We start from the raw sequence: 15,947 nt of genomic DNA, 5'->3' as shown, positions 1-15,947 counted from the left end.
TAAACTGACAGATACTTGTTTTCAAATAATGAAGGGCCTAAATATTTTGAGACTTAAAAATTGCTGACTTAAAAGAAAAAGCAAAAATCAGAATAATCCTTTTCTATTAGCAGTGCCCTTCGTAGTAAGTAAATCTGATGCTTGCTACTAATTAGGTCATCCTGATACTGCAAGTAAGGAGAAAATACTTATTGCTGCCTTTCCAGATGTTTACCAAGTCTAACTGAAAAAATGTATTTTAAAGTTTAAATATCTTCCAAGACTATTATTTCATTTTCCTGTCATAGGATGACACTATAGATCATATTAAAACATCGGTGTTTTTAAATGTTTTCCTGACTGTTGAAATTGCTCTTGACGTACTTGCTGAGTAATTAAAAAGCAAAACATCTCATCCAGATATTTTTGAGGCAATTATTTTGTATTGGCACAGCTATAACTTTATAAACCTGATCTAGCCCCATTAAGCCAGTATCACTTCATACTACCACAAGTGACACTGAAGATGTGAGGCCAGTAACAAGCAACTCTGATAACCTGGTTGAACTGCTTGTCTTTGCTGAAATAAAGTTTTACACTTAATTAAAAAACTTTCCATTCTTTCCCTGTCTGATGCGTTCACTCTCTTTGTGCTTGCCGATGAAGTTAACTTCATCTTTAAATGCCAAATACAGGGAGCACAGGAAGAGTTTGCAAGAGAAGGTAGAGGAAAGGCCTCAAAATTCTCTTTAAGTAATTATATTTAGGTACCCCTCGAGCAATATCAAAATCCTCAGCCTTTTCTTTAGACTGCAGAGAATTGTCACTGTTAAATTTGAGATTTGGCTTGTTCAGATTTAAGAAGCAATAGTAAGAGATTTCCATCCCAGTGGCTAGTTTCTCAAAAAAAGTATGGAAGTTAAATATCATTTCTTCTTTCTGTCATGTGGCAGTGAAATGCAAGTTAAGCTAGTAGATGGCTTTCTGACACATAGATGATTTAAAAAAGAAATCCAGATTTCTACCAGAAGATAGATGATGATTCTAGCCATGATGTAGTCTTCAGAAAAACGTATTTCCAATGTGCAACTTGAAAATAATTATGATTCCATAGTTTCTTTTAATAGCATTTTTATATGAAAGAAAAGGAAGACCAAACTTACTAGATTTGCACAGTATTTGCCTGTTTATTCCTTGTTTGCTGCTAACTTCTCTAACTCAGTTTGGGAAACAACCAATCATCATATTTGTTACGGTTTCCAAGTATGTATGGCTTTGGCCCCATCCCTGTTAGCATTTCCACCTCTGCCTGTCCTTGTATATGATCCTAGGATTCTCAGGTCTGGCTTTTTTACAATTTTTACTTACAGTGTGTACTTAGAATCATAGAATCATTTAGTTTGGAAAAGACCTTGAAGATCATCTAGTTGGACTGTTAACCCAGCACTGCCAAATCCACCACTAGACTATGTCCCTAAGTCTTTTAAATACCTCCAGGGGTGGTGACTCAACCACTTCCCTGGGCAGCCTGTTCCAGTGCTTGACAGCCCTTTTGGTGAAGAAATTTTTCCTAACATCCAATCTAAACCTCCCCTAGTACAACTTGTGGCCATTTCCACTTGTGCTATTGCTTGCTACTGGGGAAAAGAGACCGACACCCACCTCGCTGTGACCCCCTTTCAGGCAGTGGTAGAGAGTGACAGGATCCCCCCTGAGCCCCCTTTTCTCCAGGCTAAACACCCCCAGCTCCCCCAGCCGCTCCTCATAAGCCTTGTGCTCCAGCCCCTCCACCAGCTTCGCTGCCCGTCTCTGGACATGCTCCAGCCCCTCAGTGTCCCTCCTGCAGTGAGGGGCCCAAACCTGCACACGGCATTCGAGTATACTTGCATGTATTTGGCAGGTTTAGATCCCTGGAATTTGTTGAGAGCAGTAGAGACTAGTATTCAGACAACTGTAGTTTGTTCTTAATGGCAGAAACAAAATAAAGGAATGGAAATGTAATCCAGAAAGACTTCTAGATGCATTTCTGTTTTACGTGCATTTCCACGTGGGGAGCTCTGAAATGCTTGGTGTCCTAAGCTAGGAAATATGCACAGAGCAAAACAGGACCTCTTGCTGCTCACAAATCCTGCAAGAGAACTGACTGTAGCGTGAGTGTTTCAATAAACAGTAATTCCCGAAGCCTGGTTATGTTAGCTCCATATCCTTCACAATCCTATTGATTTTGTGAACTACTATTTTATTCTGGTTTATTTTTCTTCAGTTTTATACACTAGGTGAAAAACAGTTCTAATTGCAGAAGTATTACTACCCGCTAACATTTTCATCCCCGGAAACAGCTGATGTTTCTTTGGGTGTAGGTAAGTTGTGTTTGACACAGAAGAAACAATTGATTTATAAGACCTAGAGAATGTGCTCATACATGTGGAGATTCTGAAGGAAATACTGATGTAGAAGCCCAGTCTTCTAAAAGACGGGATTTACAAGCTGTTTTATTTGCAAGGCTATAGCTACTACGAAGGCAGCCAGCTCCCACAGCCTTTCCAGCATCAGCCAATGACTTGTCCCTGGCAGCTGGGTCTCGCATCTTACCCTGGTAGCCAGTTTTACTCAATCTGGTGTGAAGAGCAGTAATATACAAAATGACTCCAGCCTCTTTCCTAGACACATGCTTCATGTCCTCTTCCAGCCTTAAAAGCTCCCACGAAAGATCACAGATGACTGCTTTTTTTTCCTAGGAAAACAGACAGGATACGTGCAAATTTTTCTTTCTAGTCTTTGACTATGTACTATTTTCTTGATGACGTCCCTCTGCCTTTTTCTCAAGTTTTTGGCTTTGTCTACAATATTATGTAGGTCCCTATCCATTCTTAATTATAAAGCGCAATGCTTCTTGTCATTCTTTAATGTTATTTTTAAAATTAAATTCTCCCACAACCCTCAGCCTTTTCTTGCAAATGTAAAAAATTCTGATGAGAAAATTAACTCCTTTTGATCCTTCAAAGAAATCGTTACAGCTCTGAGGTACTTCACAATCTTAAGCACGCTCTAGAACTAAAAGGTAACTAATTTCACTGGAGCTTGCTTCGTTATGAACCAAAGTCATTGCATTGGCAAAGATGAAGAAAGTCTGTGCAGATTTTTGCATGGTACCATGAGGGCCTAATTTAGGTGGTGCAAACGTCATGAAATTCTATTTGTGCTGTAAAAATTAAAAGCACACATGTGAATTATTACAATCGCTCAGTATAACTTAATAAGTGGAAACTTGGTAAGCTGCTGTAATTTTGTTGCTCTGAAGTTCTGTGGTCATACCACAAATTTCTTCATGCCCACATGTACAACATAGCCTGCTACAGCCCTGCTGAGGAATGGGACAAGTGTGCTAGCTCGGAGTTGGACCCACTGTAATAAGATTATCCCACAGCTATACAGATCTCAGTGAGCAGCTATTTTAAGCAGGGAAAAACAGAGAACAAGAGCGAATGGCCACAAAACATCTCCAGCTGTCTCCATTTCTGGAATACCAGGGTGGGCAGTATTGCTGTGGTGTGCTTTCTGTCAGCCTCAGGTAGGACACAACCCTTCTCCCTTCACCCTCTGCTTTCTTTTCTTTTTGACTTTAATGTTTCACTGTATACTTTATAAGTATAAGCTTTAATCCTAAACTTGGCTTGGAAAGAATAAACCATAAGCCTACTGGCAACAGGCAGAGAGTTATTTCCAACATAATTGTTTCCACAGGAAACCACCTGGTGTGTATTTACTTCACTTTAATAGTTTCCAGTGGTTTAATGTGATATATTCAAATGAAACCACTAAGCCAAAGTGCATTCGGCATTTAAAAAGTACATTCAGAATAATGCACATCACTTTTTCTTTCTTTCCACAACTATTTGGTGTCTTATTCAAACACTACCAACTCACCACTGGACACATGCTGGTGCACTGCTCTCCGGTCAGACTCCCCTGGCACCCTCAAGCACTCATCAGCTGCATGTAGAGGAGCTGAATTCTCAACTTCTCTCTAGTATCCCTGGGCACAACTTTCTACTTCCACTAAACACGTTGTCAAAGATAGGATGAGAGGAGTTCAGAAGAGAGATTTATTCATGAATTGCTACAATTTTCTATTCTTCATGTTGATGGCTGAACGTTTTTTTGTTTTGTGAACACATGCCTTATATGTAACCCCTTTGGAGTGTCTTCAGCAGCAACCCTAAATCCAGGATCAGAAGTAATAAACATGTCTCCTTCCAGCTGTGAAAAGGTCTGCTTCAAAAACTGTCACAAATGGTCCTGCAAGGAAAATTAAATTATTATTGCCTCTTTCTTTATTGAATAAATGTGCTGAACATCTTAAAAGAGTTTTCCATAAATGGGAGGGTTTGGTACATGCCAAGAACTAGGACACAATTTTTAATTCTCTCTGACTAACTCTTTGAAACAGAGTAGTTTGCTGTACTGATATAATGTTCTTTATTTTTCTGTGATGGGATATTATGGTAATGTATGTTATAAATCTTTCTTGAGGGAGATTTCAGTGACTTAGAAGTGCTTATTTGGTCAAAGTACTCATCTGCAGCCAACAATCCAAATACAAAATTATTATTTTGAAATTCAGTCAGAAGTAAGTTAAGCACTTTTTAGTTGTACTGGGAAAGAAGATAAAAATACCATAGTTTAGTTTAAGGATTTTAACTACAAATCAGTGAGGAGGCTTGGAGTTAAGCTTCTACTCTCAGCATCTCAGATGTAGGTAAAATGAAGTGTCAGAAGTATGAAGTCCTAAATTCTCCAGACTTGGATTTATTTTGTGTACTGTTAACTGGATATGAAAGTTGGTCCATATCAAATGTAGTTGCAAAGATTTCAAAATAAATTAAGTAAATTGTCACAAAACGTCAGTGAGCTAACACTGCTGTGTAGCTCATTCCACTTCTCTTTCTCTTTTTCACCTTCCTTCTGGATCAGAGTAAGGAAAGAGTATTTAGTAAAAATTGAGTATATATAAGTTTATATCCTTCTTTTCCAGTGACCTTCACACTGACTTGAAAGGGACAGAGCAGACTCCTCACACCTCTAGTGTACTGGTTTGGGGTTTCAGTGAGCATCACAAGAGGTCACGTCTATGAACAGCACAGATATGGGCATCAAAAGCCACAGGCATCTAAAACTGAATTTGCTGAAAAGATTTTAAAATGTTTGAGGTTAATTTGATTTAAGGAAAAAATGATCAGGCAACAGTGGTCAAGGCTATAGACTTTATAATCGTGGTCCTACATGATATTTTAGCCCTGATACCGGTAACAGGTATTGTTCCTATTTTCCCATTAGTCAGCCAGATCCTTCTAAAATGGAACCCATTACGCAGATCTTTCAAAGCATTGGAATCGTCTTGTACAATAAAAGTGCCATAAGGAACAGGAGAGGAGAGAGGTTTCACCATGTGTCTGTCTAAGCCACCAGGGGGGACTCATTCCTCATCTATATCACTTACTGCGTCAAGTATCTGAAAAAACCCACCTGTTCTTGAACCAGGTCTAGAAAGTCACGGAGTTCAGCAGAGAGCTTGTCTTCAGTTTTGCTTAAAGAGCTTTGATATAGAACCTTGTACATCTGCAGTGCTCTTTCCACTCTGCCCGTGAGCCACCCAACGCACTGTGCAGCAAAGCAAGTTCAAGTCTGGCTGCCGAGGGACGTGCTTTTGGCTGGGTGATCGCATACGTCAATAGGGTACAGCCAGTGCCATGTCGTGCCTGATTCAGACTGACCTGTGACTTTTGCTAAATCTATTGGGCTGACAGAAGACTCAGCAGAGAGCCTGGCTTGGCTTCCCACTGATGAGACTCGCTCCACATCAGCGGCCATGGCTTTGGGGTTGAAAGGAACCTTTATTTGACCGTATGTGCATAGGGTAGCTCTTCTTTAGTGGCTGCTTCATCACTCCTTAGTGGCTGTCTCATTACTCCATTTCTTTTTTCCAACTATTACAGCCCTTCTCTATTTATTTCAATGTCACTACATATTTTACTATTTTTAAGCAAAATTTGGCCATTTTGAAACAGGACTGTATTATTGCTGTGATCACAAAGGGTTTGCATGTTTTATAGCCTCCAATTAAACAACAGCAAAAATCGTGTGATATATGTACTCTGGAGATCTGTCAGGAAATTTGTATCATTTTTAATTCCCCACATAAAAGCCAAATGCCAGAAATTTCTTTCAGTCTTGAACTCTGCCAGGCCAGTGGGATTCTTCTTGTGGTCTGTAGAAAGATACAGAAATAATGAAAAGAATTGTCTACCCATATTAAATTTTAAAACTTTTAACTTATTTTGTGAATTATTACATGTATTAGCTCATTAGTTGGTACTTTTAAGCATTTTTGGTTGAATTTTCACCTTCTTTAACTAGACTGTGAACTCCCCCGTCTTCTGGGCACAATTAGTCATGTTCTTGTGCATGCCACTATTCCTAAATCACCTTTTGTGTTACAAGTTCAGACTTCTGAAAACCAATTTATTAATCTTTTGCAACTTCACCTTTATAATAGGTAAAATATTGCCCTGGTGTGCACACAATTTGTGAGAATTGTGATAGGAAGTGGGGAGAGTCAGAACAATTGATTAAGTTATATTTGTTCTAAGTAATTTTTATTGAGTTTCCTGCCTAGCACAAAACCAAATACCTGTCTATTGTATATACTGCTTCTTTTTCATGAAACGAATACAATTTCTGATCTAAGAGGACCTTACAGACATACATGCAAATCAAGAAGGTAACTCAGGAGAAAATAATTTAAGTTCTGTAAATTCAGTAACTTTGTGTATTTAATTACATTCAGAAAAAAAAATGTAATTGTGTTTCCTGTCAGTTAGATGGTTAAATGATCCCACAGAATTAATATAGCACATAGAGGCAAAATATGTTATTCTTTTTTGTATTGCACTAACAGACAGAATAAGGGGGTATATCTAATACCAAAAGCATTTTCAAACTTAGGTATCAAAATCTGCAACCTGGACTGTTTTCAACATCCTAGGTTAAAATCGGGCTCCTAACCCGTCTTCAGTTGTGGCAGGTAGATTCTCTGTTCTTACAGAAACATCTCAGTCAAAATCCAACAGCTTTTGTGATTAGTTGCCTAGTGTTCGGTGTTGGCCTGGACCCACGCCTGAGCGCTGCGCTGGCAGTTGTCATTTTATGGATTTTTAAGATTTTTTTCACTAAGTAGTCTAACTGATAGATACAGCTTTGAAGATGGCAGCTGACATTGTGAAGGATATCGGTGGTGCTACTCAATAATGTGTCAGACAGTTGCGTTCAGCTTCCGTGCTTACCTCCATTTGGAAATGTGTCATCTAATTACGCTCCTCCAAAGTGCTGGCGTGTTCTTAAAGCACGGTGAACTTTGTAAGAAATTCATTCTGAAAACTTGTGAGAGTTACTGGCTACCATATCAATAAAAAGAGTAGACTTGGTTTTCATAAATTGCGAACTTTTCTCTTCTTCAGTATGCACAGCAAACACTGTGAGTGTTTGAAATTATGCCTTAACAAATGTTACATCTGATGAGTCAACTAAACTTGCCCTTTACGTGCTTCTAGTGATCATAATTTTACTTCTCCTCACTTCCCCATTTCATACAGTTCTCTCTTTCATTTTTCACTCGTGGCTTGATCTGCGTTGTCTGATGAAAATGTTACAACAAAGGCAGAAATTCTTTTTCTTCACAAAATTTATTGTGTTGATAACTGATCGTGCTGTAGTAGGATTAATTAAGCTTGCAGAGAATTTGACAAAACAACTGAATATTCCCTGAAGACATGTGACGGGGCATGACTATGCTGAATTTTTGTTCCTCTTTCCCCCAGCCAAAGTTTTATTCCGTTGAATACTCAGCAAAAAAAGTAACTATGTTTGGACTTTTCTTTTTAATTTTATTTGCCCCTGGAGTCAGTGAATTTCTTTGCATATCATCAGATCTAGAACTGTCTTACACTTTTTGTGGTAAGTAAAACATAGATTATTCTTTTCTTACTGGTGTTTGCACAATAATTGTTGTAGTCGGAGGAAATGTGAGCTTTCTTTCAGAATTGTTTTTTGATGAATACAGCAAAATAAGAAGTTCAGCTGAAGTATATTTCTGTTATTAATTACCTTATTATAAGAATTATACTGCATAGGTGTAAATATTACCACAATGCTGGTTGCAGCAGCTAAGTTTACTCCCAGGTAAAGCAGGCATGTTTTGATTCAGGAAATATTAGAAGACAAGTGATTTAAATGTGTTTTGCAAGTACTGTGCTGTATAAATTATCCACATCGATTTAACTAATGTATTACAATGAAAAGCTTTAAGTATATGGAAGGAAAGGGGGAATGTGATATCCTGCTGGGCTGGAGGCCTGCTCAGGCACTGGGGAAACGTGGCGTGTCCCTTCTTGCCACGCCTGTGTTGTGGGCTACTGGATCCATATCATTCACTGAGTTTTGGTTGATTATTCAACGACGTGGCACCCCCCCTCTGTCTGTGCCGACCAGGCTCCGTGAGCCCAGGCGAGCTCAGTGGCCTGAAGGTGGGCACTGGAGGAGACACTTTGCAAGGAAAAGCCCATGTCTTTCAGAAATCTGCATGCATCCCTACTGTACATCACTGTAAAATAGCTATATAAAATGAGGCACAGGAAGGCATGTTTCTTTGGGGTACTTTGCTTTATATTAATACTCAAAAACTTCACAAGGGTAAAAGTGGCAGTGCTTAAGCTTGCAAACCTAACCTTTGGGACCGTGGTGGGTTTTGTTTGTCCTTTTTCCCATCGGAATTCCCCATGCATAGTTGTGCCTAAGATGAGAAGCTGACTGATGGCTACAGAGAGCCAGACAGTTTCCCTCTGCACCCCCTCGCTTTAATCCCTGAAACACAAGGCAGAACCCTTCCCTGTACATGTCCCTGCCGCCCCCTTTGTGCAGGAGTACCCCTTCCCCAGCCCGCCTCCCCGCCACAGCACGCAGCGCAAATCTGAACAGACATCTTCCCTAAAATAAAAATAAAAACACTGACTGAAAACCCTTCCAAAGGCTGTCACTGAATTTTATTTTTTTTTTAAATTAAAATATCAGCTAATGGGGTCTACATTTGGTTAGATACAGGTTGTATGATGCTTTATCACCCTGCTTCTGACACTGTGCATTGTACAGCGCTAGGTGGGTCACACAAAGCAAATCTGCTCAAAGGCTCATTTACCTTATCCTGGAAAATATGCTGGTACCTTAAAAACATTTTCAGCTGTTGTCAGCAAGTTTATATAGATTCCATCGTTAGCATTAGTAGTAATATTTTCAGCAGAGGACCACGCTGGCTTAGTGCTAATAAAAAGTTTGTTTAACTTTAGAAGAGGAATAAAAATAATTTTGCCTCTTATGTTTTGTGTGCAAAATATCTTTGACCAAATAATTGACTTTTCTTGCTATTTAAATAAATACATTATTTTTACCTCTAAGCATATAAATAAATAAAATTGTAATTCAAAATAGATGTTTATTATCTAATACTTATGATGGATATTTAGATGAGGCAATTTTATAGTATATACCTTATACTAAATACTGTGTATGTGTTTATTGTGTGTATATATATGTATATTTTTATTATTTTCCTGGAGAAGCCTAGTCACACTACCAATACGAAATACTTTTTTCCTGTAGATTCCACAGCTCATATTTTCATGTTTAACCTGACACCTTGCAGCATTATGAACAATTTCGTCTGGAAGGCTGCACTTACCTGGATTCCACGTGAGTCCCCCTTGACTAGACAATTATATTCTGCCAATGCAGAAAATGGAATACAAGCAAAAAGCTGACATTTCATCCTAAATGACAAATTATTTAGGAGATTAGTTTCTGTGATTAAAAATTGAATAGGTAAATTATCTTGATGGACAGAAATGATTTATGGAAATAAGCATGTTTGAATTTTGCTTGTTGGGGCATTTACCAGAACTGTGCATGCTGGCTGCCACGGTACATGCAAATCTGAGACAGTTTAGGTGCACGTGCCTTTGTCTGGAAGAAGCAGGCAGGAGCTGCAGCACACAAACTCTTCTGGCCTGAAGAACTTCCAAGTCTTTTTAAGGAAGGAGAATATTATTAGGCTATCCAAGTAGGCAGGACTCCTACTAAGAATATGTGTGTTCCAGAGGCTGGAAATGATACTGGATTGTGTATGCAAACCTAATTTTAATCTTTAAACCTATCTTTAAGCTGGCAGGTGGAGTTACTTATGAAATGGCTGTATGATAAACTTTACCTTCTGAGTAAATATGCTGGAGCTGGACTAAGTTTGCTTCACTAGAAAGGTGTCTTTATCATGGCTACCAGCATCCAGGACAGTTTGTTTGCAACACCGGCTTAAAACAACATAGTCCTCATCTGACTCTTTATTTGGGTTAGCTGTGGAGCTGAGTGAACTTCGATATCTTTGCTAAAGAAATTAAAACTGATTTTGAAATTGTTCGCTCAAGTGTTTTTTATGACTGATGCTTTTTGTTGAAAACCAGCTTTTTGTTTTTCTGGAAGTAACAGTTTTCAAGATATGTATTTTTGTTAGTTGGGGGGGGAGTATTTAAAAAATACTGTATTTCAGAGAAAAATAGTTTTTATTTAAATAGCACGTCTGCATATATGTTTCTCCTCCCCACCAGCTACCATTTTCTTACTTGTAATGTCTTAACTAGGAAGTGACATCACCTTCCTGAAGGTCATCTTCTATGTCTGGTTTGACGGAGCCAAAGCGTTTCACTGGAAAGAAGTCCTTTGTAGTGGAGCCGCTGACGACGAATATTCAGTGTGCAGAAGGCTGAAAGGAGGTCAGTAAGGAAAACATACCGTGCTTTTCCCTTGCCTGGCAGTTTCCCTCCCCAACAGGGCCATATCCTGCCAGCCCTTTTTCCTCACTAAGCAGATCTCTTAAAGGACTGATTGATCAACCCATGCAGATGGATTTTTCTCTCCACAATCTAGACCTGTTCACCTTGCTTGACAGGCAGCAGACTTCAAAGCAGGCAGTCCTCCAGTGCCAGAACCCCGCTAAAATAGAAAATTTCCATATTCTATGCTTTAATATCCTGCCGTTTAATAGTGCTTCAGTTTCTATCTTTATAAACTAGGATTACTAATCTCTATAAATTAGGATTATCACTGCAGTACTGCAGTTTCCATCTCTATAAATTAGGAATGCTAATACCCTTCATCTTGTCATGACACTTATTGTTAACATCTCTTAAAATTACCCAGAAAGAGTACATTTGACTGGACTGGACAGAAAACTTGAGAGGAGCTAGGGGCACTACTAATATACAGAAAACAATTCATTTAGAAGTGTCTGGATGTGTTTTTAAAGAGATTCTCTACGCCCATGTATAACGCTCTTCTTATTAGAGAGGCATCAATCCTGTTGTAAGGGCTAACCAACATTAACATGACACAGGCTCAGATCCAGAAAATTCAGGCAGGATGTCAAACTAAAGGCCAAAGAAACCTGCGAGGAAGTTAAAATATGAAATCTGTGTTTTCCTTTGTTTTAAGATTAATTCCAGCTCTCTTCGGTTATCATTCAACTGAACTACTATTACAAGTTACATTATTTGAGTTATCACAGTAGGATGGGTCTGTAGGAGATGTTGCAGGAGTATTGGGCTTAATTTCTATTTTCTTTTGTGGTTTAGACAAATAGGCAGAGCTCTGGGAGGAGAAACAGGTGAGGGCTTTATCGGTGGAAGAGTAAATGGTATGGGCACTGCTGCTGAGAGATATGCCGTATTGCTTTGAAGTTATTTAAGAAATTTGATTGATGGCTTTATGCTTAAGTAACCGTTTATATTATCATTATCTCTGTTTTACAGAAACAATTGAAACAACATTTGACATTAAAGGTTCAAGAACAAACTTTCCAAAGGTACTTTTCAGCATTTTATATAAAAAAATAGCAATAGCAGAATCACATACTTACAGGTATATATTTTCTGAAAAGAGATTTTCATTCAAACTGTAGAAAACAGCAGAAGGAAATGTCAGAAAACTTTCTCATGCCTGAAGTTATGACTCCAGAATGGTAGCATCTTGAAATGTTAGATGTCCTCACGTTATTATTCCTTTATTATTCCTCCTTTATTTTATAAAAGAAAAGACCAAAGATATCAGTTAATGTCACCTTAATCATTCAATTTTGTTTGGTAAATTATTGTGTTTCCTTTAACCTTTTTGAGTAAATCCATCCATACTCTTCTTGCCCGTTTCATTCTTTATGGTATGTTGTCTTCACACGCTCATCTGTTCCTCCCTGAAATCCTGTTCAAAGATTTGAAGAGGGATAACCATATCCAAGAGTAAAAGCAATGCTCCAGCATTAAACCAGGAGGAGCATCAGTCCTCAGGTTAGCCCACTCTCATCCAACACCTGCCTCATCAGCTGCCTGAGCCTTAAGACCCTTACCATCCCTATTCATCCCCATAAATGTTACTAAGGAGCTTCTACTGGTACAAAATCTCCAGCTTCTCCTTAACTCAAAGCTCATGGGCCTTCAATGGTGTTGAACTCCATCCAGCACAGCATCTCTTCTAGCCCCAGAGCTGGTAGTAGACAGGAATATCCTCTGCCATAAACAGTCCTCCTATAGATGAGGCAGACCTGACACTTCCTGATGGGACTCTTCCAGACCAGGAGCTAACTCTAATCATAGCCTTCCCTGTAAACTAGAAACACTTGCAAGCCTCCCAGTCCTTAGATTGGTCCTAAGAGCCCTTCAGCTCCCAAGTACTCATCTCCAGTTTGCCGTATCAGAAGAGGAAGGTGACAGGTGTCAAAGAAGGTAAGGTAAGACCTGGATTCAGTAGGGGCCACCAAGCTGTCTTCTGTCCTGGTACCTACAAAAGTCTGTGCGAGAGTGTGAAGGTGGGTAGCTAGACAACAGCTAAGCCTGGGTTGGTGCTGCTTTATGAATCAGACTGCTGGATGTGAATGAGCACAGTGGTGGGTCTGGAAGGGACGCTGAGCTGATGTGAGTACTAGTGTTGCTTACAGCAGTGTGCACCACGAGAAAGTGTGACTGACAGAGCCAGGCTTATGTCTAAGGTACAGGCAAGCTGTATCCCACTAGTCAGGGAGCAGATGCTTCATGCAGGGAGGTGAGCTGGCCACTGACAGCATGATTGAAGTAGGCAGCTTAAGACCTCACACTAGGGGAAGCACCGGCTCTGCTTTGATCGGGGACTGAAGAATGGCTACAGCACTCTTCTCACGTGGTTCCTTCCTCCTACTCTCCTCTCTCTAACTTAGTTCATCCTAATCTTGACATCACGTCCAAACTCAGGACAAACTTTTTGCCACCAATAATAGTATGAAGTTGCTTTAGCTTTCATCAAGCAGAGATTTGATGCATTCACATCATACATTCACTATGAATTGATGATTTTGGTAAACACCACTGAGGGTGAATAGCAGTTAGTTATCCAGTATGTGATTATAGCTGACAACAAAAAAGCTGGTTGCTGCAGAATGCATCCTGGTGTATCAACTCAGTTAATTCCCATTTGTGGAGTCAGAAATGTTACTCAAGAGAACAGCTCTGGAAGGAGAAGCAGGTGCCCTCAGGAGCACAGGACTCTGGTTTGAGAGAGGACCCTGACAAGTGCAAGCTGGACCACAGCCTACTGCTGTTCCTTAGTACCCAGGTCATGGGAAGAAAGATGAGTGCTACTTTTTTATATACACATATATCTGAATATACCCATGATAACAGTCCCCAATGGGAATCTTTCTTTTTCAGTCCTAACAGAAATCACCAGAACTATTCCAAGCAGCTATTTAGACAAGAGTGAACAGCCTTATGCACTAATATTTTTTTTCTTGCTTGTTTTAGGGCAATTATGACATTATTTTACAAGGATTCTCTGATGATTCTGAGAATAATATGTTCATATGCTTGAATATCACCATGATAGTAAAACAAGACATTTACTGAATGTGACAAACATTTCAAATAATTCCAGAACACAGAGGTCACTTCTGCAAGCAACTGGAATCCAAGCTGTGAAATAATAAGCACGCTAATTTTCCTGAGGTAGAATACATCATGTACTGTCTGGAAAGCTACCTGATGGATAGTCTTACCCATTTATAGCACCATTGTAATCAGATGCTCAACCAGTGTGCACAAAATCTCTGGGAATCAAGAATCCTGATTAACCCACAGAATAACCCTGACTGGATGTCAGGCTGAGGACTGCATTTTGGTGCTGTGCCTTGAGTTATGAAAATGCCAAGTCCTTCAGACTGCACGAAACTAATATAGGAAGTTTTGAAGTGCAAGAATCAGAAGTTCACCAGTATTCAGTTTGAAATAAAACAGCAATTGAAACTGGGAACTCTGTTGTGTTTCTTTTTTTTTTTTTTTCCCTTTTAACAATAAAACTTGTTTGTACAATCAATTTGAGAAATATTTGTTATTCTCCTGTTATTTTGTGATTATCTTTAGATGTTTCCTAATATTCTACTCCGTTTGCATTGAGCTGAACCAGAGAAGTAATGATTTGTTATGTGGTATCAGCTGATGTGAATAACATAGAAAGTGGAACATGTTTCCAGTTACACTGGTATAGTACAGCTGTATTTAGCTGTCCAGAGCTGTATCTGCCACCCCCTAACATGTTTTCAGCTCTTGCTCAGGGTCTGAGGAGCAGAGGCTACACAAGCTGTCTCCTTCAGAAGCAGCAGGATTGTCATTGCCCAACAGGTTGATCTATTCCTCAGGGATCAAAAGCATGTCTAAAGCTGTGGCTTCTGCCTCATGGGCAGCCTGACCATGGGCACTGTCTTACTTTGCTGCATCTCTGCACCCAAGGCCTTTGGCAAGACTTTGATGGAGTACAAGATTTGGTCCTTGGGAAGAGAGTGGCATCCTTTCATGCTTCGTGGTGCTTTGGTGCTGCTGTATGGTGAAAGACAGCTGACCGGTGCAGTGTGCAAGTGCTTGCTGCCTTCAGACAGATACCCTCCTTACACCCTGTGGATGCCGTATCCTCTTTTCATCCTCAGCCCCCAGCCAGTGGTTGCTTGGTGAGTTCAGAAGCTTTTCTCTAAGGAATGGGCCCGAGTTGAAGTTACACATTGCGCTGGCCGCTAGGTCGTGCTGTGTCTAGCAAATTGCTTCCAAACGCCTGGAAAAAAAGAAAAAACAGAACAAACCATCCCTCCTTCAGACTGCTAAATACCAAGCATGAAGATTAGCAGAAGTGAAGCTTTTAATCTTACTTTACACGTAAAGGTGTTTTTCAAATTTGGCATCAGAAAAATCCACAAACCCCCCCTCCCCAAGTATATAGATACTCCATTGAAAATTTGGTTTCAGTATAGCTAGTTTGGCAATCTAAAGCAAAATCATTGAGTCAGTAAAAATATAAGAAGTAGAACTGCATCGTGGCTGGGTACAAGAAGCCACAGTTACACCCAAGTGGCAATGGCAAAGCATCTGTCCTTGCCTTCCATCTTCCATCTATGCACCGTTCCAGGAACAGTCCGTGATGGAGTACCACAGCAGCTCCTGCTTATGTTTGAACCAAGTTACTAGAGTTGCAATCAGTTTCCTCTTAATCTAAAATATGAATCAAAAGCAGCCAGAGAGCCTGATAGCCATTAAGTACTTTCCTTCTTCTGTTTTGCTCATTTCAAATAGTATTGCTGATCTAGGGAACAGTCTTACTGTATGATGTTCCTGTGTACCCATTTCACAGTGTCCAGCAAGCACCAGGTAAAGTCTCAAAATGGTTTTTAGTGACAAAGTGTTCTGAGATTTTTGCTGCCCTGAATTGTTCAGGGTGTTAGAATAAATGTTTTGTTTATTAAGCAGCAAGTACTGCAGGCAGGAGAGACTGACAGCTCCAGAAAATCAAGGACATTCATATGC

General features: G+C 39.6%; 1 protein-coding gene across 2 annotated transcripts; it reads left to right on the top strand.

Annotated features, from left to right (window-relative positions):
* The first annotated feature begins 7,618 nt into the window (after positions 1-7,618).
* Positions 7,619-14,472, top strand: LY96 (lymphocyte antigen 96). Of its 2 annotated transcripts, XM_056333177.1 has the most exons (5): positions 7,623-7,992; positions 9,691-9,780; positions 10,722-10,853; positions 11,889-11,941; positions 13,905-14,472. In XM_056333177.1, exons 1-5 carry the CDS (start codon positions 7,821-7,823, stop codon positions 14,004-14,006), a joined length of 549 nt encoding a protein of 182 aa, XP_056189152.1. In that variant the 5' UTR covers positions 7,623-7,820; the 3' UTR covers positions 14,007-14,472. The 2 variants fall into 2 exon arrangements, with proteins under 2 accessions (XP_056189153.1, XP_056189152.1); XM_056333178.1 differs by lacking the exon at positions 9,691-9,780 and having other exon boundaries at positions 7,619-7,992.
* The last annotated feature ends 1,475 nt before the right edge of the window (positions 14,473-15,947 follow it).

This window comes from Falco biarmicus, chromosome 3, assembly GCF_023638135.1.
Source record: "Falco biarmicus isolate bFalBia1 chromosome 3, bFalBia1.pri, whole genome shotgun sequence".
NCBI lineage: Eukaryota > Metazoa > Chordata > Aves > Falconiformes > Falconidae > Falco > Falco biarmicus.
The sequence above is the reverse complement of the archived record's forward strand: the minus strand, read 5'-3'. Positions and strand labels throughout refer to the sequence as shown.